At 44.7% G+C, this 24,033-nt stretch overlaps 1 protein-coding gene across 1 annotated transcript in view; it reads left to right on the top strand.

Annotated features, from left to right (window-relative positions):
* The window catches only part of LOC138246302 (transmembrane channel-like protein 7), a 322,663-nt gene that overhangs the window by 228,986 nt on the left and 69,644 nt on the right, over window positions 1–24,033 (top strand). The window contains exons 12-13 of the mRNA XM_069200782.1: window positions 3,940–4,123; window positions 15,345–15,475. Coding sequence (XP_069056883.1) covers window positions 3,940–4,123; window positions 15,345–15,475 — 315 coding nt within the window. The remainder of the gene's footprint in view (window positions 1–3,939; window positions 4,124–15,344; window positions 15,476–24,033) is intronic.

Below are 24,033 nucleotides of genomic sequence, written 5' to 3'. Positions count from 1 at the left end.
ATTTACAGCTAAATGGAAAGACAGCTATGACGGTAGCAAAGCCTGTCCTGCTTGCAGAGGGAGTGATGAAACAGATGATCATTTATTGTTCTTTTGCCCTAACTATCAAAAGAATCAGAAGCGTTGGATTGTCCCACTATGTCATCTTCTAGGCATTTGCCAGTACAGAATAGCCCTGACAATATGTAGAGCATGCACATCTCCGGCCACTGTTTTTCCTATTGTAAGTACCGAGCGAGTATTTGGCCAGTATGGCATAAAATTATTTCCTTTTTGCCCTCTCAGTCCTAGTCCAGTTTAATTGGTTACCTCGCTGGCACAGGACCATCTAGATACTATATTTTTTTAATAATAATGTATTGTATAGTTTTATTGTTTTTATCATACCCATGTTGCTAGTCCATGAATTGCAAATTAATATTTACTGAAATATTTTCAACAACTGTAAAGACATGATGTATTTGTATTGTAATGGTGATTTGTTGCATTTATGGTCTGAGACCGAAATAAAGTAATTACAATTCTAGTAATAGTTGTAGTGACAACTGTTTTAACTATTATAGCAACTGTAGTAACAATTGAACTCCAATTCCATAGTTTATTTCCTCCACTCTTGGTTTCGTTTTTGTCCTTTAGTATGGAGTGGAATTCTTGAAGTTGGTAGGTATGGCCTGTGCCTGGGGTGCTAATGCATTGGAGTTCAGAAGTATCAAACGGAAAGATTTATACTATGTGACGTTGTCCCTGTCCCAGGAGAGCTAATCTAAACGTGTCACTTGTACTTGGCAAGGTCTATTGTATTTAAGGCTCTGATCAGATCAAAAATGTCCATTAGGATTTGCTCGTTTTTGTGCAAAAGTATACAGACTAAATACATTATCAACAGTGGATGATTTTGGTTTAAGGTCCTGTGACTTAACTGAAACTGTTTCATTTGTGAACAATACGTTTGCCACGAAGTTAATAAACATTTAGTTAATTTGTTACAAATAGATTCAAGAAATGTAATCTGACTGAATTTATTAGATTTGCAGTGGAGATATTCTATCAGAATATTGTTTTCAATATTATTTTACAAAAATAACAAAGCCAGAATCTCGATTACCCCACTGCCCTGGAGGAAGGGTTATATTGGCAAGTATATATTTACTATCCTTAACTCCACATATATCTACCTTAAGGATATTTATATATCTGTATATATTGAGTTAAGAATAATAAATCTCTAGTTACCTACATAGATTAGCCTTCATGATATTTGGGTGGTGGATATTCCGGAGGAGATATTCTGTAGGCTGATATTTTTTCACATGATATTTTGACATACAACCATAGTGGAGGTCTCTTTTTCTTTTTTTAAACATTGTGATGCTTCATTTTCAGAATATGTTGATTCTGCATTATCTCTGCACAAAGCAGGGTGAAATTATTAACCAAGTCCATGGGATTTTGTGGTAGTTCAGATATTGGGACCCATTTAGGGCCCCTTATTCTTGATTTAGTCTACCTAATTGTTGGGTATGGATGAACCTCAATGGAACATGCCATTTAACTTTTATCCCTGCCCATTCCCTAGGAAATGCTGGTTATTTATGCATTGGCCCTTGTTAGACTTTTCATCCTTGACGTGGTCTCCCTTAACATTTTGCCTCTGTTTCCTAGGTTGTTGATGTGTGCTAGACTCTGTTTTTGATGTTTTTGTTACTCTGGACACTTTACCACTGCTTTCCAGTGCTAAAGTGCAAGTGCTCCTATACAAAATGTGTGTGTAATTGGTTCATCCATGATTGGCATATTTGATTTACTGGTAAGCCCCTAGTACAGTGCACTAGAGGTGCCCAGGGCCTGTAAATCAAATGCTACTAGTGGGCTTGCAGCACTGGTTGTGCCACCCACATTAGTAGCTCTGTAAACATGGCTCAGACCTGCCACTGCAGTGTCTATGTGTGCAGTTTTAAACTGTAAATTCGACTTGGCACGTGCACGCACTTGCCAGGCCTAAACCTTCCCTTTTCTTACATATAAGGCACCCCTAAGATAGGCCCTAGGTAGCCCCAAGGGCGGGGTGCAGTGTATGGGTAAGGTAGGACATACAGTAAAGTGTTTTATATGTCCTAACAGTGAAATACTGCAAAATTAGTTTTTCACTGTTGCAAGGCCTGTCCCTCTCATAGGTTAACATGGGGGCTCCTTTTAAATATGATTAAAGTGTAGATTCCCTTTGGGAGCGGATAGACATGTGGAATTTGGGGTCTCTGAGCTCACAATTTAAAGTTGATTTTAAGATTGTGTGTTTGAAAATGGCACGTTTAGAAAGTGAGCATTATTTTGCTTAAACCATTTATGTGACTCTGCCGGTTTGTGGGTTTCCTGTCTGGATCAGTTTGACAGTTGGGCTGTTTTCACCTCTCTCTAAACAGGGACACAAAGGGAGCTGGGGTATCGTCTTCATTTTCTGATGAGCCATCTGTGCTAGGAGAGAGAGGAGGAGTGGTCACTCACACCTGAGAGGGCTGTGCCTGCCCTCACACAATGCAGTCTCCACCCCCCTGGTGTGTGTCTGGGGCCTGGTGTGGGCAAGGCAGGATTTCACAAACAAGAGAGACTTTTCTTTGAAGTAAGCCTACTTCAAAGGGCAAAATGGGTATAAGAAGGGCACTCAAAACCACAGACTTTAGAACACTTCTGGAAACCAAGAGGAACCTCTGCCTGGAGAAGACCTGAGGAAGAAGAGCTACCATACCTGTGACGGTGCTTTGTGGAGTTATCCTGCAGTTGCTGCTTCTGCCTGTGCTAGAGGACAAAGACTGGACTTTGTGTGCCTTCCTTCTTGTGAAGAACTCTCCATGTGCTTGAATTAGAGCTTGCCTCCTGTTGTTTGAAGTCTCAGGGACAGCAAAGACTTCTCTCTGCCAGCACCTGGTGCCTCTGCTGAGACTCCTACTCTGCCAAGTGGTGCCCATCCAGTTCCTGGGACCCTGAAAGGAGAAGCTGACAGACCAAAAGTGAGAAATCCACGCACTGACCACCGTGCGGGGAAAAGATTGATGCAACTCCATTCTGTGGCTGAAAAATCAATGCGCTGCCGGCTTTGTGGCTGAAAATCGACGCTCGTCTACAAAGCAACCCGAAGATCGACGCCCGGGGCTGGAGAAACGACGCACAGCATTGCTGACGGAGGCTGGTGAGATCGCAACCCGCGCTCTGTAGTTTTCGGATCATCGTGCGGCAGGATTTCCGACGCAAACATTGCTGGATGTGTAAAAACGACGCAAGGCCTGCCTGGACCCGAGAGTGTGGTTTGAATAGACGCATCGCTCTCCTGCGGATAGAAGAAACTACGCACGCCGACTCGACTGAAGGAGAAACGACGCATGGGCTCGCTCGTGAATGATATTGATGCATCACAAGCCTTTTTTTTATTCACACTCGCCGTGCAGGGTTATTTTTGATGCACCAAGGTATATGTCCACGCTAACAGCGTTAGCATTGTGTTTAAAATTACATGAAGGCTCTTTTTGGTTTTTAATTGATAACTTGACTTGTGTATTGTGGATTTTTGTCGTTTTGGTCTTGTTTTGTTTAGATAAATAATTTCAATTTTTCCAAACCTAGTGTTTTCATTAAGTTACTGTGTGGTCCAAATACTTTACACCTAGCACTCTAAAGTTAAGCCTACCACTCGTGCCAAGCTACCAAGGGGGTGAGCGGGGTTAGCTGAGGGTTCTCTTTTTCCCTGACTAGAGTGAGGGTCCTTGCTTGGACAGGGGGTAACCTGACTGCCAACCAAAGACTCCATTTCTCACAGCCCTATTTTATATTGGTCCGTTTTTATATTTTGTTTCACCAACACCATTCCTGTAGCTCTGAGCAATAGTGTCTCCACTCAATACTTGCCCAACACTGCTCCTGTAACTCAGACTTCTTGTATTTCCCCAGGATGCTGGTGCAGCACTGCTCCTGTAAGCCTATCCAGTTTTGGGGCCAGCAAGAGTTCCTGGTGCCTCAGAATGTACTAGACATCATCTATGGACAGACTGTTTGCTGGATTGGGACTTTCTTCTGCCCCATGCTTCCGTTACTCAACACTGTTAAATATTTCATCATCTTCTACACAAAGAAGGTAAGGCTTTACAATGCACATGCAGACTGTTCATGAACAGACAAACAAATGGGCACTCTGCATAAGTACAAAGCCACTGCAGGAGCTGCCGACACATATTAAAAGTGGTGGAGTGGGTGGAGGGGTGTGAGGGGAGGGTGGGGGCGTGCAGGGTGAGGATGTGGGGAGCGTGGGAGGGTTTTAACAAACAAAACCAAACAAAACTTACCTGATGCTGCCTGCCGCCTAGCGCTCCACTTCTTGGTCCCGGCAGCTTCAGAGACTCCCTGTGCAATCCTCACACTGCTCTTATGCTATTACCAAGCATAAGAGCAGTGCAGGGATTGGCCTTAGTGGGCTGGTTTACCGCTCGCTCAGGCACAGGGAGTTGGTGCTGTTTCTCCAACCCGGCTGTCAAATATAGCTGGGTTGGAGAAACCTAAGTGTGCATGTCCAGCCAAACAGACATACCCACTTAAGTGCACTCACTCCTTTTCCCCCCTCCCCTGGTCCAGCCCCACCCCTCCCTGCACATGCTGGCTCAGACCCGGCAGCTGAAAATAAAACGAAATATGATTTTATTTTTCAGCTGCTGGCTCTGAGTCTGTGGGGCGACGCTCCTTTGCCATTGCGAGGGAACTGCCTCTGAGTCACTGTGTGGAAGGAGACAGGGAGGCAAAGACAGAGGGACTTCACACAGTATATCAGGATTGCGCTCAAGATCCTACAGACTGCACAGAGGGATTGGTCTCCTTAAAGGAGAGACCAACAATTCAGATGCACTTGGGGAATGCGTACCAGCATTGGAGAACTGGACACACATACACAAAGCGTCATGCTGTAGTTCATCGGGCCACAGACAGAGGACAGTTATTGAATACAATTTTCTTTCAGAAAAAATTGTATCTGAACAGGGAATATGCAACTGCAGTCTTTTATTTGCACTGGGCTTTGCGAATTTTCATCCTGGGGCATGTTTTGTAGTACCTGTTATTCCTAAACAGAATTCAGTGAATAAATGATGCAGCCAACTTCTGCTTTATGTCTTTTGATTACCACCATGGTGACTGAAAACAGAAGAACTGTCGATATACTTTCATTCCCTGTTCAGTGGACTGGCAGTAAGGGCTGTTATCCTCCTTCCACATCAGGAAGTACAGGTGGCAGCATGGGTGGCAGCAAAAGGGAAAACTGAAGGGCCTGATTACTAAACTCTTGCTACAGCTCAGTTTAAGAGGTGTCCCATACCACTGCCCCAAGCTGCTCTGGCGGGCTACAGCAGAGTTCTTGTCCCTTGGCTCATTGGGATGGCATCCAGGGTAATGTGACCACGAATATGAATGAATGGTGGGTGGAGGAAACAGACAATGATTCCCACCTCACTAATAAGCAGCATCATTTTCCCTAGTTTGCATTTGGTTTGTGATTGTGTCCAACGTGCCCAGTGTGAATGTTTTTAGATATATTTTGAAACTGTGTGTATTGGTTACTTTAAACAGTTATGTATGTCTTCCATTTCTGAAACATAACATACTGTGCAAACAGTGATCACTGAGGTAAAGAAAGTTGAGAAAAAGACTTAGCACTAGTGTGTGTTTTTCACAAATTAAAAGTCAACAGCTGCTCTCCTTTATTTGTACATTGTACCTGAAACAAAATAAACTTTCTGAATATCTTTAGGTCATAAGCATCAGCAGCATATATCCAATTACTGAAATGCCATTATTTGGACTACCATCAACCACAGGACTGTGGGAAAGTTTGATGCATTCCAATTGGTATATGACTATGATCTGAATTCTGATATGATACATAGCTAAGAAACTAGAGCAGCGTTGATCAAGGCTGGAGGGTCAGTCGCTTATGTGAGTCTTGTATTTGACTGGGGTATTTGACCTAGTCCCGAAGTGCGCCAGAGTTGTGCAATTAGCCACAGGATAAGTGTACACATGAGAAACATGCAGGTTTCAGCCTCCACTATAACACTTAAGTTCAGTGAATAATTTGCGACAGATTAAGTGCGGGGGCCCAAAGTTTTGCCCAGAAGCCCTTGGGTGGCACTATCAAAGGCCAGAGTGCCAAACCCCAGAGCTGCATAGTCTTGATTGCACCTCATGCCTTTTTAATCCACCACCAGAGCCTCCCTGTCTCTCTATCTCACTCTTGCAGGTTCTTTTTTCATTCCTGCTTTCTCCATTTGTCAAATACAGCTGCTTCCCCTTTTTGTGTTTTTCTCTCTCTTGCTTTGGATCATAGCCTGTTGAGCAAAATAAGTGTTGGTCACCTACAATGAGTGCTGGTGAGCCCCACCTGCAACCATCATCACAAATTTCTTAAGCAGTGGCTGCTCGTGACATATGGAAGTGGTGAGGCTTAAAACCTGTTGATCAGTGTTGCATCGCGAACAAAGCGAGTGGGCATTTCTGTTATAAGTGGGATGCTAGGGGGTTGTTCCCACCTGAGAAAATGTTGAAAAAAAGAGTGGGAAAATTGCACATTTTAAAGCAAACTTGATGAAGCAAGCTGGGTTAGAAACCCATTGCGATAGTGTAGACTTGAAATATATAAACACTTGAAAAATACTCCATATTTTACAGAATCAAAATTGTTTTGTTACTGTAGTGTGCAAATTTTACAGTGCAACAAGCATGTTTTTTAATGATCTTACCTGCACACACGGTTGTCTTGTCTGTCCACTCTCTACAATGCACCTGTCTGACATTTTCTTCTTACAGTCTTGTTATGACGTTAATAAAGACATTTAATGATAAAGAGATAGCTGCTCCTTTCTGTAACTGGAGAACTTTATAAGGGACCTGTGATAACAGTGCTTATTATCTCACAGATTTCCTTATTTAAATACCTTTACATATAAAATCTACTTAGACAATATAAGCTATTGTGATTTGTCAGACTGGACGCAATGAGACAGTAAGACATAAACCTTAAAGGGCACCCTCCTTCATGTCTTCTTCCTGGGATGAAGACATATGATCACATCAGCCCTATCATGATGGGACTCCATTTGCTCCTCTTGCTGGTTCACTAAAAAAAACGATTGCATTATTTACAAACAATGCAGCAGGTTGTGATGAAGTAGTGGGCCAACAAAGCTACCATGACCACCAGCACCCCTCTTATCTTGGGGACAAGCTCACCATTTCTGGTGGCTCTGGCAATCCATCAGCCAGGACATCATCACTGCAGCCAGACAAGGTGTTCTAAGACTGACTGTGTGTTGCAAGTGCAGCTGCACAGCACATCTGAAGTGCTAACTCTATGATCACAAGCACAAGCATACTAGTGTGCCTGAGAAAGCAAGGTTGTGATTTCCTTTCTCAATGTTTACTCTACAGCCTGAGGTCATTTGTCATGCCTTTCTTACAGCCCCCCCCCCACCATTTATTATGTCCTGACAATGGTTTGTGTATGTAGTGCTTGCATTTGGAAGCGGGGGGCCTGCTTTTAGCAGTTATCAGGCTTCAAGCCATTTGTTCTCTGACAATGATGTGGCTCAGGGCTGTTAATCACTTTGATCAAAGACATCCCAGGCCACAGCACCATGAATAAAGCAAGAATGAGTCATCCAAATGGAAGGAACTAACAACAATGCAGCACAGGAGAGAGACATCCCCTCTTGTTTGCATTTGAAAATAACATTTTTTTGAGGAATCAGAACCTCCTCCACTTGGTGAGACAGCAGTGTCATTTTGTAAGCAGTTTGTAAGTCATGTGACTGACTAATGCTCCTGCTGTGTGATGCAGGAAGTGCACATCGCTGAAAGAAGTTTAAATATCGGTGTCACAAAGGCGAGAAACAAAATAGAGCAGTCTTATCAATAACAAAATGGTGTCAGCAGTGCACAAACACTGATCTCACAAATTTGCAAGACTTTTTGTTAAAGTTAACATCTCAGTCTCCGCCTGCTGGCGCAGCATGAAACGGCCTACACCATTGTCTCCGGCTCATTATAGGGCCGGCGGCAATGCTGTAGTGCGTAGGGTGCACCAGCACCCGTTGCAATGTTCACTGTCTGCAATGCAGTGGTCCCCTGGGCCCCCTGCACCCTATCTACGCCAGCCTTTTCATGGTGGTGCTACCGCCATGAAACCGCTGGTAGAGAAAGGGGTTGTAGCACTGCCCTGGCGAAATAGGACCGCCAGCACTGCCAGACTGATGTGAAATCCTAATCTGTGGTGCTGGCGGTCTGACCGCCACTATGACTCTGGCAGTCATTAGACCTCCAGGGATGCAATGAGGCCCAAAGTCTTAAATATTTTGAGATGTCACTGTTTGTGCCACTGCCAGCCCGACTGGGAGGTTTGAGACTTCTCCCCACCTATCTTTGTGTATAATTCCAATACCGGTGCTGCACACGAAGAGTGAGGAGAGAGGAGAGCAAGGAACAGTAATGGCTAGTCACTGCATAGCTTAAAAAAAAAGCTATGCAAAGATTGGCCATTCCTCCTTGGAGCTGATTCTCTGCTCCCCCGTGCCTCGTGTAGGACCAGAAGACAGGAGGCCTATTCATTGCTTGTCCTAAGCCAACCAGATGCTGCTCTCTTGTTGTTAAAACATAAGAGCAGTGCCAGGATTGCCTTGGTCAGATAAACCCAGCACTCATTAGGAGTCTAGGGGACTGCAGCTGTGATCCTCCTGGCTCCCTAATTGCGCAGGGTGAGATCCATTTCTAGACTTCTGAGCACATGTTGGGCTGGTCACAGAAAGGCAGCCGGTAAACCTGACATGCACACTTGTGAGTGCAATACAATCCCGTTGTCAGACTGCCCATTGCATATTTTAGCAGTACTAGTGCCTGCAGTGCTGATGTCAATGTTAAACCCTACCCCCACATGCTCTACCTCGTATAACCTCATTCTTCTGCTGCAGCCAGGCCCTTCCCGGCTTGGAAAATACACAGTGGCCAGAAACAAAAATGTAAACTGTATTTTACATTTCATGAGGATGGTAAAGGGGGCACTGCAAGGGCCAGGGGGTGCAACATAAATAGGGGTCAATGCCCCTATGCCCCAATAGAGAAACCGATGCTGTCCTTAAGTCGTGATTTCTGGATGGTTCCAGTGCTACGTTCATGAGTCTGTTTGAAATTTGTTATAGTACCATGTTTTGTAACTTTGATGGTTAAAATGGACAGTGCCCTGTTTCTTCCCAGCCTGTTTTAGGCTATTGATGTCCTATTGCATACATCTATGTGTACACCTATGTATGCATGGTTTTTTATGTAGGGGAAGACTAGCGTATGAGAAATTGACATAGCAGGAGGGTTTTAGGAAATGATTCAGATTCAAGTGCAATGGAAAAAAGAATAGATTGGGGAGTTCTTGTTGACTGGCCTCGGTCTTGTGGTGCTAGGAGGCTCTAAAAGAAGGCTGATGGGGTAGTCTCTTTGACATCTTTAGTCCTTTCAAAACGTCAGGTGTGGTGCATTGGCCCTGACTACTGATCATAAGTAGTTAACTTATTTTCTACTGGGTGGATTGGAAAGGTCTTTTAAAAAGACTTAGGGGGTCATTCTGACTTTGGCGGGCGGCGGAAGCCGCCCGCCAAAGTCCCGCCGTCAGAATACCGCTGCGCGGTCAAAAGACCGCCGCGGTAATTCTGAGTTTCCCGCTGGGCTGGCGGGCGACCGCCAGAAGGCCGCCCGCCAGCCCAGCGGGAAACCCCCTTCCATGAGGATGCCGGCTCCGAATGGAGCCGGCGGAGTGGAAGGGGTGCGACGGGTGCAGTTGCACCCGTCGCGATTTTCAGTGTCTGCTTGGCAGACACTGAAAATCATAGTGGGGCCCTGTTAGGGGGGCCCTGCAGTGCCCATGCCATGCCATTGGCATGGGCACTGCAGGGGCCCCCAGGGGCCCCACGACACCCGTTACCGCCATCCTGTTCCTGGCGGCAAAAACCACCAGGAACAGGATGGCGGTAAGGGGGTCGGAATCCCCATGGCGGCGCTGCAAGCAGCGCCGCCGTGGAGGATTCCCTGGGGCAGCGGGAAACCGTCGGGACACCGCCAGTTTCCCGTTTCTGACCGCGGCGGTACCGCCACGGTCAGAATGCCCATGGAAGCACCGCCAGCCTGTTGGCGGTGCTTCCGCGGTCGTTGGCCCTGGCGGTCGGTGACCGCCAGGGTCAGAATGACCCCCTTATTCTTTCCTCATTTTCAGCAGATATAACTGATACCTCAGTTGCTGGAATAGGGAGCAGAACCCAATGAGGTTACATCAGCCTTGATTATCCTCATTTGAAAAGACAGTTTCAGGATCTGACGCCCTGCCACATTACAGACCAGTATCAAATCAGCCACAGCCAGCAAAGCTCTTGCTGTAAATAATAATGAGTTTAATCATCCCACTTTCTGAGGCAAAAGTCAATGTTCATTCTCTCGTTATTTCTAATGGTCTATATACGATCGGGCTTTCAGAAGTCACATAGAGGTTTCTTTGTACAATATGCTTAGTTCTTAGGTGTAGCTCAAGGCAAGAGGTGCACCCAAGACAAAATGATAACTAATGCAAGCATATGTCACCCAAGTGTTATTTATAATGAGACACTCACAAAGAAAAGCTAAGCAAGGTAGGCACTTACATACAAAATGCTCACAATTTACCAGCACAACCCAGTTGCAAATTAAATATTTATGAGTTAATGGCACAACATGGTTTCAGAGTTCCCATAAGACAACACATAAATCAATGAATTCACTTGCTTCCAAAATACTCACTAAACACACAATAGAGCAAACTACACAGGTTTGTAAGTGCAGGACAAACAAGGAATCATTCCAAGCTACAGATAGACCAATAATTGGGAATTCCATGACATCATGCTCCAGTATGAGAACCTGCTACAAACCTAGTTGAGAGGCTGATGGTGACACTGTTTAGGCCCTGGTATATTGTTAGAACTGCAAGTAGCATTTGGCACTGTATGCCACATCATTATCCTCTTTAATTGCTTGTGATTAGGGATAGAGTATGGTAGAGGATCGAATCTATTGTGCTGGATCAGTCTCAGTCCATTACTTTGGCATCCTTTTTAGGGCAGAGTGCGCAAGTGCTCTGGCCCCTGTTGTAATCTCTCTGTGGGATTCTAACCGCACCCATGTCACGCCCATCAGTTTTGTTGGTTCTTGGGCTTGCCTTTTAAAATTTGCTTGGTTTTATTAGCATAAGGCATACCTACGTCATGCCTTTTCTGGTGTCTAGCCCTCCTCGAGCGCACCGGACAAGTACTGAAAACATACGAGGCTCCATGTTTTCCGTATGGTTTCTGGATGACTTTTTATTTTGTACGCAGCGCGATCCCACTGGTCAATAATCAAGTGCTTTTCATGACTACCAGTTTAACTCTATTGTTTATCCTAGCGCTCCTTCACAAATTGATGGATTTACACAGCGCGATCGCGCTTATTTCTTTTATTATTTATTTGTAATTTTTTTGTCATTTTTCCCCGTCCCTATCCCCACCCCCAGCCGCCTCTCCCTTTGTTTAAAGGTACTGAAGTTCTGCAGGGAGAGGGGCCTTAATAGTTTACAACGCTAATATCTCTAACTCGATCAAATGCGAGACCCATTGCATTGCAAATGCTTGTATTATTTGCTTTCCTTCTGTAAATATTAAGGAACGTAGGAACATTTTGTTAGCAATGGAATACATTCTCCATGAGCATCTCACTGCACATTACATCCGTTTCTTCACTCAAAAGTAGTTTTTGGTGGTGTCTATCCTGCGTGCCCTGCCTGGTGTAGCATGTTCAGCATCAGGACTATGGGAAGGGTAGACGGGAGATTCTTCATGGTCCGAGTCTGCTTCTTCTAGAACAGGTGGAAGACTCATTATTTTTGCAATGTTACTTAGTACTACTCATGTCGTAATGATTGTTCGACATATCTCTATGTATCTCTGTAGGAAGGAAAAGCTGTCATCTATTATAAAAGTACATTCCACCACGGATCTAACAAGGAACTGCCCCCTAATCTCTTTGTGCAATGTATTACACCTTTCTTTCACACCACTTATATGGCCAGGGACTGCTGGCGCTTTCTGTTCCTGAGTTATGCACAGTTTCTGGGAGAAACAAACCACGATGTGCAGTTCTTCCGTCCACCCAGCCTATGACATAGAAATGTTGGTATTCCTGCAATTTGCCTGGGGTGCTGGAGAAGTGGGGTGTGTGTAGAGGGAATTGAAGACACAGAGAGGCCGAAGTGTCACAAGTTCTCTAAACAGGGAACTGAAGGTGATGCTACAAGCAGTACGTATTGTGCCTTGGTACTTCTAAAGTGCAAGCAGGTGTACTCCACACAGGAGCTGTTCGTCTGTACCAGTGGCCTGACTTAGCAGTAGTGTTTGCCTCCTCCACACCCGCTGGGCACTCGGAATCCAGAACGGCCTCCATTTATAAATTGAAATTGCATGCCATTTGCTTCAAGGTGATTCTCTTTTGATGATGCCATTGTAGCAATGGAGTTAAAGGGTCATAGGTGGGTGCAAATGTGTCTATTGTTGTAAAGGTGTGAGCTGAACCAGCTGGTAGCTGGGTGCTTTGATGCTCTGTGGCAATGATAGTAAATGGATGTTCTTCATAATTGACAGGCTTTTATGGCTTCAGTGCATCTCGATTTGAGAGTGTGAGGCTTGTGATGTCATTGTTGATTCCAGATTTTAGTTAGCAGGGAGATATTATAGTTTTGTCTTTGTCGGAGTACCTAATGGCCTGGTATTCTCTAGCACTTAAAGATACCATTTTTCAGTACAATCCAACACACTGGTGTCAAACTAAAGAGCTTTGACAGAGACAAGGTTCACAATGACTAAAATTATCTTTGCTGAAGAAACCCCATCTACTGTGGGGCAGACGTAAAACCATTTAAAATGTGCCACTCATCGATATATATATTTCGAGTAGCAAATCTTAGCAACATGCACTGACGAAACTACTAAATTAATTAAAGATTTTTAAAGATAAATTAATGGATTGGTAAATCAGCATTTCCTTGTGCTTTTTTGGTAAATAGGTTTACATCTGCAAAGACTACTAAATACGTTTTTTCCTCCAAGAGACTGCTAGAATGTCGGATTATTTCGTTTTACTTAACCTATATCGAGCAATACAATACATATTGCATTTCTGAATTTATTTCTACATAATGATTTGCCATTTGTAAAACTATCTCACGAAAATGTGGACTTTATTAATGGACATTGTATAAGCACAAAACAGAAGAACTTTACAGATTATATTTAAGAATACATTTGTTAAAAGGGACGCAAGGTGCTAGCAAAAACAAGCATGCAAATATCAACTGTTTAGGAAATAAAGGGGGCCTTTGGCCCATTATTAATGAAATAACCACTGCATCTCAAAAAAGTATGGTTAAACATTGTGGGCCAGATTCACAAAGTCAAGTGTTAAAAACATCTACTCTTGGAGGTTTATTGTTTGAAGAAGATTATATTTTACATGAGTTCCTTAAGAATTTCAGAAGCCTTTCTGGGTATATGGGGCAGTGGTGACATTCTAGGAGTACTATGGTTTGCAAAATGTACTCAGGCAGACAGTCGAATTGGCAGAAAATCCTGATGAGCAGAATGTAATGTGCTCTGTGTCGCTGACATGGTCTACTAGCAATCAGGACCAACGTTTCTACTAGATGAGCTGGTCAAATAACTATTTAGATGTCATCAACAATTGGCCCATCATTAGGCCGAGCATAGCAGCGTGCACATGATGTTTTTCCGACATGTTGGTATCTATGTGGGCTTTAAACCACACCCACCTTACGCCCATCACTATCACTCATTCATGGGCTTTCAGAAATCCTTTGTTATCATTGGTAAATACTTTATGTTTGTCCCTTCTTGGGGCAGTTTTGTTACCGCCTTAGCCATCATCCATGTTACATGGATAATTGCACGTTTACCTATACATTTGACTGCAAGCAAACTTCTTTTTTCTTTTGTGTCTCTCCTTCACACTCATGCTCATGGCAGCCGTGGCGCTTTGATTCAGCTCACTTATGTCAACTGATTTTTTTCATTTTCAATTTATGTGGCAAGAAAAGTCCAGTTAGCAATTTACATTGCTAATAGCTCTAACTCGAGCAAAGGCGAGACCTATTGCATTGCAAATGCTTGTTCTTACTGTAGACACTAATATGTGCACAGTCACAGGGTTTGTTACTCATGCAAGTGATCTTCATTGCAAACTTGTGAATGTAACCAACTTAGATGAAGATTATTCTGGTGAAAACCCATTAACTGGGGCCAAAGAAGCTGAAGAAGCTGGGTGCAGCGTAGGGCCAAGTGTCATAGTTGAAAATGGTGTTGGTGATGGACCAGGAATTAGTGAAATGGAGAGGATGGTTATAATTTGCTTTGTTCACCACCACCCTAAGGGCCAGATGTAGGTACAAAATAATTTGCGGCTTGCAAATTGCGAGTCATTCCGACTCGCAAATTGCAACTCGCAAACTGGTATGCAGAAAGGTGTCTCAGACACCTTCTGCGACTTGCTATGGGGTCGCAAAGACCCACCTCATGACTATTCATGAGGTGGGTCGCAGTTTGCGACCCCATAGTGAGTCTAGGCACTCATGGGGATGGTGGCCTGCTGGAGACAGCAGACCACCATGTCTGTGACTGCTTTTAAATAAAGCAGTTTTTTAAAAACTTTTTGCAGCCCGTTTTCCTTAAAGGAAAACGAGCTGCAAAAAGAAAAAATACCGAAACCATTTAGTTTCGGTGTTTTCAGAGTAGGCAGTGGTCCATGGGAATTTTTTTATTTTTTTTGCATTCACAAAGGGGAAGGGGTCCCATGGGGACCCCTTCCCTTTTGCGAATGAGTTACCATCCACTTCAAGTGGATGGTAACTGCGAGTTGGTTTGCGACCGCTTTCGCGGTCACAAAGCAACTCTACATCGCGATGCGGTCGCAAATAGGAAGGGAACACCCCTTCCTATTTGCGAGTCGGAATCACATTTTGCGAGTCAGTACCGACTCGCAAAATGTGATTCTGCATGGCTTAAGGCCTTTTGCGCCTCGCAAACAGTGTTTTTCGCCGTTTGCGAGGCACAAAAGGCTTCCTACATCTGGCCCCTAGTGTGGAAATATCCCTCTATGCATTGTCTCTCTTAGAATGAATTTGTGTTTGTGCATTCTGTCTATCCTTTGTCCTTTGTGCACATTGCTTTCCAACTAACTGTCCTGTTTCCCTCCTACCATAGATGACACTATTCTCCAATTGCCGCCCCGCTCACCGCACCTTCAGAGCCTCCAGTTCTAACTTCTTCTTCCTTTTGGTGCTGCTCTTCGGCCTTGCCCTCTCCTGGGTACCTGTCCTTTACAGCATCTTTGTGTAAGTATATATTCTACTACCACCTCAGATGGGGCTAAGGGCCTGCACTAACTTTTAATTGATTGGTTATGGTGTTGTAGAAGTTGATCTAATACTACCAGAAAGAGAGAAGAAGAACTACATAAACAGATAGGGAAATTGAGGTAAAGAATGATGGTGAAGTCAAAGCTGAAAAGAAAGAATATGAGAGAGAAAGAAGGCAAGAAGGACAGACAGTGAAATACGTAAATAACAACAGAGTGGCAGTATAGAGGCAGAAATAGAGATGGAACAAGAAAGAAGAGAGAGCTGGATGGTGAGACAGAGAGATTGTAAGACTGTGTGTTTGAATGAGATTGATTTAAGAATAGTTAACTGAAAAATGGATGTTTAAGTCAATGAAAATGTAAATCCTAATTGACCAGAATGAGCCTGTAACACTGAATATTTTTAGAAAAATATAGACATCTATGCTATAAATTGTGACCAGGTTGTAACAGTGATGACATCCCCTTCCTTCCTAGGTGATATCCTCTTTGCTCACTCTGCACTGTTCCCACCTAGCACAGGTCCTGACCAAAGGGTGATCTCTGCACCCAGAGCCTAGTGATCTCTAGGTCCAGGTGTATTAAGTGCCTTTAGTCACATTAGTAATTATATAATTGGTTTAGTGATGTGATGTTATGAATAATTGATACCTTTTTGGTGCAATCTGTGACATTATTTGTAAGGTCATCAGCAGTACATTAGGGAGCTGCTATTGCATAGTTTTCCATAACCGGTGTAGTTTACTAGTTTTTGGATTTTGGGTCATAGCAATATTTTATTTTCCATTGAGGTTTTTAGGAGGAGCATAAAGATATACAAATAGATGTTAACAAGGCCCATATGATTAGCTTTACATTTCTACTGAAAGTCTTATGTTGAGCAAGAATATGTGACTTGTTGGTGGCATTGTGTGAAATTATCATCTGTAAGGTTCTCATGCAGTCCCAGTTGCTTGTTATTCAATCCAAACTGAATACAAAATGGTGGACTTCAAATAGCTGAGACCCTTGAATAACATCAATACCGTCAGCACCTGGCATGCAAACTCAATTAGTAAACGAAATACTCCCAGCTCCAGTGTCCTTTCTGCGTGAAAGAAACAGATTCTACCTTACGGTGTATCCGATTAAACATCCAGAGTCCCATTCCCAATTATCTGCATTCAGTCAGGGTTTTTATAATGCTACAAAATCTGAAATGTGTTCACAAAGTTCTCGAAATTTCACTTGTATAATATTTCTTAACATTTCAAAGATGCAATATCCTAATCAGCTGCATTATGGAATTGATGGTAAAGCATTATACTTAGTTTGAGCAAAAAAAGATAGAAGAGAATAGTGATTATCATTTAAGCTGATTTAGTGGATAGTCAAATACTGAGCAGAATGCGGGAATTATATGCGTGATTATATAAATAGCAGAAAGGACAGGTTTCACCTTTCGCTTTTAAAGGAAATATTTTAATCATCTCAAGTGCTAGTGTGAGTTTGAACGTGTAGAATGAGAATACCCTGCTGTAGGAAGTTGGCTCTGTATGTGCTATTTCAAAGTAAGGAATAGCATGCACAGAGTCCAAGGGTTCCCCTTAGAGGTAAGATAGTGGCAAAAAGAGATAATACTAATGCTCTATTTTGTGGTAGTGTGGTCGAGCAGTAGGCTTATCCAAGGAGTAGTGTTAAGCATTTGTTGTACATACACATAGACAATAAATGAGGTACACACACTCAGAGACAAATCCAGCCAATAGGTTTTTGTATAGAAAAATATCTTTTCTTAGTTTATTTTAAGAACCACAGGTTCAAATTCTACATGTAATATCTCATTCGAAAGGTATTGCAGGTAAGTACTTTAGGAACTTCAAATCATCAAAATTGCATGTATACTTTTCAAGTTATTCACAAATAGCTGTTTTAAAAGTGGACACAGTGCAATTTTCACAGTTCCTAGGGGAGGTAAGTATTTGTTAGGTTAACCAGGTAAGTAAGACACTTACAGGGCTCAGTTCTTGGTCCAAGGTAGCCCACCGTTGGGGGTTCAGAGCAACCCCAAAGTCACCACACCAGCAGCTCAGGGCCGGTCAGGTGCAGAGTTCAAAGTGGTGCCCAAAACACATAGGCTAGAATGGAGAGAAGGGGGTGCCCCGGTTCCGGTCTGCTTGCAGGTAAGTACCCGCGTCTTCGGAGGGCAGACCAGGGGGGTTTTGTAGGGCACCGGGGGGGACACAAGTCCACACAGAAATTTCACCCTCAGCAGCGCGGGGGCGGCCGGGTGCAGTGTAGAAACAGGCGTCGGGTTCGCAATGTTAGTCTATGAGAGATCTCGGGATCTCTTCAGCGCTGCAGGCAGGCAAGGGGGGGGTTCCTCTGGGAAACCTCCACTTGGGCAAGGGAGAGGGACTCCTGGGGGTCACTTCTCCAGTGAAAGTCCGGTCCTTCAGGTCCTGGGGGCTGCGGGTGCAGGGTCTCTCCCAGGCGTCGGGACTTTGGATTCAAAGAGTCGCGGTCAGGGGAAGCCTCGGGATTCCCTCTGCAGGCGGCGCTGTGGGGGCTCAGGGGGGACAGGTTTTGGTACTCACAGTATCAGAGTAGTCCTGGGGTCCCTCCTGAGGTGTTGGATCTCCACCAGCCGAGTCGGGGTCGCCGGGTGCAGTGTTGCAAGTCTCACGCTTCTTGCGGGGAGCTTGCAGGGTTCTTTCAAGGCTGCTGGAAACAAAGTTGCAGCTTTTCTTGGAGCAGGTCCGCTGTCCTCGGGAGTTTCTTGTCTTTTCGAAGCAGGGGCAGTCCTCAGAGGATGTTGAGGTCGCTGGTCCCTTTGGAAGGCGTCGCTGGAGCAGGATCTTTGGAAGGCAGGAGACAGGCCGGTGAGTTTCTGGAGCCAAGGCAGTTGTTGTCTTCTGGTCTTCCTCTGCAGGGGTTTTCAGCTAGGCAGTCCTTCTTCTTGTAGTTGCAGGAATCTAATTTTCTAGGGTTCAGGGTAGCCCTTAAATACTAAATTTAAGGGCGTGTTTAGGTCTGGGGGGTTAGTAGCCAATGGCTACTAGCCCTGAGGGTGGGTACACCCTCTTTGTGCCTCCTCCCAAGGGGAGGGGGTCACAATCCTAACCCTATTGGGGGAATCCTCCATCTGCAAGATGGAGGATTTCTAAAAGTTAGAGTCACTTCAGCTCAGGACACCTTAGGGGCTGTCCTGACTGGCCAGTGACTCCTCCTTGTTGCTTTCTTTGTTCCCTCCAGCCTTGCCGCCAAAAGTGGGGGCCGTGGCCGGAGGGGGCGGGCAACTCCACTAAGCTGGAGTGCCCTGCTGGGCTGTGACAAAGGGGTGAGCCTTTGAGGCTCACCGCCAGGTGTCACAGCTCCTGCCTGGGGGAGGTGTTAGCATCTCCACCCAGTGCAGGCTTTGTTACTGGCCTCAGAGTGACAAAGGCACTCTCCCCATGGGGCCAGCAACATGTCTCTAGTGTGGCAGGCTGCTGGAACCAGTCAGCCTACACAGCTAGTTGGTTAAGTTTCAGGGGGCACCTCTAAGGTGCCCTCTGTGGTGTATTTTACAATAAAATGTACACTGGCATCAGTGTGCATTTATTGTGCTGAGAAGTTTGATACCAAACTTCCCAGTTTTCAGTGTAGCCATTATGGTGCTGTGGAGTTCGTGTAAAACAGACTCCCAGACCATATACTCTTATGGCTACCCTGCACTTACAATGTCTAAGGTTTTGTGTAGACACTGTAGGGGCACAGTGCTCATGCACTGGTACCCTCACCTATGGTATAGTGCACCCTGCCTTAGGGCTGTAAGGCCTGCTAGAGGGGTGTCTTACCTATACTGCATAGGCAGTGAGAGGCTGGCATGGCACCCTGAGGGGAGTGCCATGTCGACTTACTCATTTTGTTCTCACTAGCACACACAGGCTTGTAAGCAGTGTGTCTGTGCTGATTGAGGGGTCTCTAGGGTGGCATAAGACATGCTGCAGCCCTTAGAGACCTTTCTTGGCATCAGGGCCCTTGGTACTAGAAGTACCAGTTACAAGGGACTTATCTGAATGCCAGGGTGTGCCAATTGTGGATACAATGGTACATTTTAGGTGAAGGAACACTGGTGCTGGGGCCTGGTTAGCAGGGTCCCAGTACACTTCTCAGTCAAGTCAGCATCAGTATCAGGCAAAAAGTGGGGGGGTAACTGCAACAGGGAGCCATTTCTTTACACCTGCCTTACCTTTTCTTAAAATTAGTCTTTTGTTAGCCAAAAGTGAGTACATGGAAGTATTTCAGTGAGAGTATTTCAAAGACATCTGCATGCCACTAAGAAGTGACATTTGATCTCGTTGACTCTGGCCACATGCTTGTTGTAGCCATGCCAGCCACTTTCCCTTATCTGGCACTGGGAAGCTGCCATGAAACCACAAAAACCTCAGAACACTCATGGAAAAGCTGGCGGAAACAGAAGTTGTGATCAGCACAACAGCGCTGAGTTCCGCGCCACTGTGGCTGACCATGAGTCCAGCTGCCATCAGCCCATTGGGAACCTTGTTCCCGGCCGTGATGGTGGATCCTTGGCAGTCCAGCCACAAGGGGAGTAATGTTGTGGTCAGACCACCTGGAGTGCGGCGGTCTGACTGCCACCGCGAGTCTGACGGTCCTTGGACCGCCAGGCTCGTAATGAGGCCCTAAGTGAGTAATATTGCTTAGTACTTTGCAAGTTATTATAGCTTTTTACTTTTTGAGGCTTTAAGAGCCTGTTATAGGTGAGGTCATTAATGCAGAATATCTGGAGCTCCTATTGTTTTAAGGCTTGTTATTGTGTGGAACTATTGAGCTGGGGCCAATAAAGCTTTTTCCTATGTGGAATAAATGTTGTATCTTGCTTTTTAGGGTTGCTAATGTCCCCTATGGTATGTGGTTGGTAATGGTGCTTACTCTGATGGTCCAGTAATGTTCATTACTGTGTGGGGTTTTTAATGCTGGATATTCGGTGGAGCCATTAATGCAACAAGCTATGCAACTACTAATTCACCCGAGCTGGAGCCAAACTCTCTGAAGACACACCCCTTACAGGGGCCTACAACTAAGAATGCTAGCAGAAAGGAAGACAACCGTATATGCAAGTATGAAGATGACACTATACGGGGTGGGGCAATTTTTACAACATGCTTCCAAATATTATTAAGGAGTCAGGTAGATAGGGGGGGGGGTGTGGCCAGGTGAACAATGGAGTAGGAAGTGCTCTGGTGCTGCTTTCACCTGGCATATTCCTTCATCCTGAGAGCCCAGCAAGGGGCACTAGCTGAAGCATGTGCCCCCTGCTGGCAATACAGAGGTGCAGAGGCCCGAGGCACGGAACTCTAAGTGTATGAGTGTATGTGACACAGGCACCTGGCAGAATGGCGCCTGTGACAGAGAAGGTGCACTTTTCAGGCCTTTGTTTGGCCACAGCAATGTAGAGGTAATTTGGGGTTGACCTTGAGGAGAGGGGATGACCACCCCGGACTGTTGTACATGGCTGCTCACGATAATTACCTTATCAGTGGTCCGTAGTTAGTTATCGTCTGCGGTGCGAAGAGGACCTCCAAAAGACCCTTTCCTAGATTACTGAGAAACGTGTTGTGGGCTTGTGGGGGGTGCATGGTAGCTTGTTGGGCTGTCCCTCTCTTGGTGATGATGGGAATCATTGCTAGGGTCTGGCATCCAAATGCTATGCTAGGGCTCTAAAGGAAAAGTTGGTTGAACTGATATAAGCTCCGGGAAGAGCAGCACTCCAGTGAATTTAATAAGTGCATGATATCCGAATTTGTGAATGCAGCGTAGAAGCGGTGGACAGTGAACATTTTGCTCTGACATACATGTGAGTCATTTTAGGGGAGGAGCAGGTGAGGTGCCAGGGCCTTGCATTAACTTCATTTGCACTAATTGGCTAAATACTGAGAAAAAAGGCAGAAGTCAATGGCAAGAGTGACAAGAGACAGTGGATATAATATTTAAGCCAAAGGCAACCAAAGGGCACCTGCCTGATAAACAAGTGGAGTCACATGGGGCCACGAGCCCTTAGACAAAGTGGCACTATGCTTCATGGAGACAGTTCCAGAAGGCCACATGGAGAAATTTGATGCAGTTTTTCAAGCACCTAGAACATGACATTTGGTTGCATTGGAAGCCACCAATTTGAGAAAGGACCACAAGAAACTATCCTGTGGGGTAACAGTGAATACATTATGTTGGCCTCTGTACATCCTATGGTGAAAGAAATGCAGGAACTTGTTAAGGAGCTGAATGAGGTGGTGGTATTGCTGCAAATGGCAAAAGATGCTAAGGGGCTATGGACACAACAACATTCCCCTGGTAGGTGCCCCCAAGAGGCAAGAAGGGTAGAGAGCGGACTTATTTTTGGAAAACTGGCTTAAAGATAATGTATGTTCGGTATTGCTACTGCCATTGCTGATAGTGGAAATGGGTTGTGGGGTGTTCCCTGGCCTCTGGTGCAAGTCCAAGACCTACTGTGGCCCTGCTCTTGAGCTTGTGGGATGGAGACCACATCCTGCTGCAAGCCTGCTATCCTGGCACTTGTATATTGACAATGCTAAGGTCCATGTTTTTTAAGACTATATGCTTCCTTGTGGAAGGTAGAAGGTCAGTGGGGGAGAAAAACATTTTGTATGCCCCACAACAACACAGGGTCATAGTGCACTTTTTTTACCTCCCTGGAAGGGGTCTGCAGTTGTATGGACTCAACTGGTGTTCCCAGAGGTGATTTAGGAATGTCTAAGATGTTCATCTCATCGCAAGACAACTACATATTGTGGATTCCCAATTACAAGCTGCAAAAGAAAGTAATTGCAGAAGTGGGCTGCTATGGAGAATGAGCTGTCCCACCAATGGATACAGACCAAGAACATTTGACCAAAGATGAAGGTTTTAATGAGGCACAGCTGTCTGACACATGCCAAGATGGACCTATGTTTACTTCAATGACATCAGCCCAAATAATTTGAGTCAACTCATGTGGTACAGACTTGTTGCATCTAATCATTTATAAGGTGTGTGAAATTGTATGTCTACAATATATAGATGCTGGGGCAGTGGACGTTCGAGGGTAGGTGCTGGTAATCAATACACTGATTTCTTTTTTTGTTTTATATATAGTTTGAGTTAGGTTTTTTAGAGTGCCATGGCATTTTTTGTGGCTAATATTTACTATATTTGCCTTTGCCAAGGATGAAGGGGTGGTGGTGGTGGGAGGGAGTGTACTGTAGTATCTAGGGTGTACAGGGAGTATATTGCTCTGAAATGGAAATTCGTGGACAGGGAGAAGAATAGAGGCAACACCAAAAATGCTACTAGAGTAGATAGAGGTCAGGAAAAAAAGCTCATGACCAATCATGGGGAATGGGACACTAGACTCCCATGATGCGTACCATGCCACAACATAGAAGCTATAATCTGCTGACCTCGAATGTCTGTGGCTTGGGTTCAGGGTTCATGTAGCAATGGAGTGTTTCCTTTTCTAAAGCGAATGAAGGTAGAAAATGCATTTCTTCAGGAGACATGCGTAATGCAGGGGATGCTAGATAAGCTGCATCAATAGTGGAGAGATCAAGTAAGCAGAACTCCTTATTCTGCATTTTCATATGCAACGCTGATATAGATAGCACATGGTATACTGTATGTGTTTCTCATATAGATAAGTAAAGTCGGTAAACGATCCGAAAAGTTACAGCCAAAGGTGTGCCAATATCTCTGGCATACATATTCCCCCAAATTAAGATAGGGACAGTTTTGTATCCTCTGACTGCCCATCAGATTGACTACACTACAAGCAAGAACTTGTTGTCAGAAATAGATATAGATATAGCCTGGTCCATCTCCCCTCTGCAAGGAGCAATATGCAGGTCCAGGTATGCAAAAATTGAAGGCATGGGTGGTTCAGTGGCAGCTCTTGGAAACCTGGGAGGGGGAAAGTATTCTTTTTCCTCCCCATGCATGGGATCTATTCACACTTGGATATTTTTATGGTGACTGTTAGGAGGGGATTTGACATGAATACGTATGATAGTCCGGCAAGAACTGTTTCGGATCACAATCCACCCCAGTTGACATGTGGCACGAGGCTAGCAGAGATTTCAAAATGGAAGTTAACGGCAGAGGCTTTCATTGATGCCCCTTCTGACCTAAAAGTTGGGAACTGATAGTTAATTATTTTTATTAAAATAAAGGGATAGTCAGAGGTACAATACTAGAATGTGAAGCTTTTAGGGTGGTGTTGAGTGAAATGTGTATTAATGCTACTTATGGCATTAAACCAGTCATAGTGAAACAGATGAACTAAAATAGACGGGTAATTCCACAAGCTAGATGCAAGAGTATTAATTTCTCCACGCCTCACTGGACTGACCACCACTGCATTCATTTCACCATCACCACACCGACTATCCACCTCAGGAGGAACAGCTCACCAACACCCTTAGCAAGTCTCCCCGCCCCTCACTACAGACGCTAACATCTCAGCACGAAACTTCCACCAATAGTTCTTCAAATGCACAA

This window comes from Pleurodeles waltl, chromosome 7, assembly GCF_031143425.1.
Source record: "Pleurodeles waltl isolate 20211129_DDA chromosome 7, aPleWal1.hap1.20221129, whole genome shotgun sequence".
Classification (NCBI taxonomy): Eukaryota; Metazoa; Chordata; class Amphibia; order Caudata; family Salamandridae; genus Pleurodeles; species Pleurodeles waltl.
This window is presented reverse-complemented; position numbering and strand designations above follow the sequence as displayed.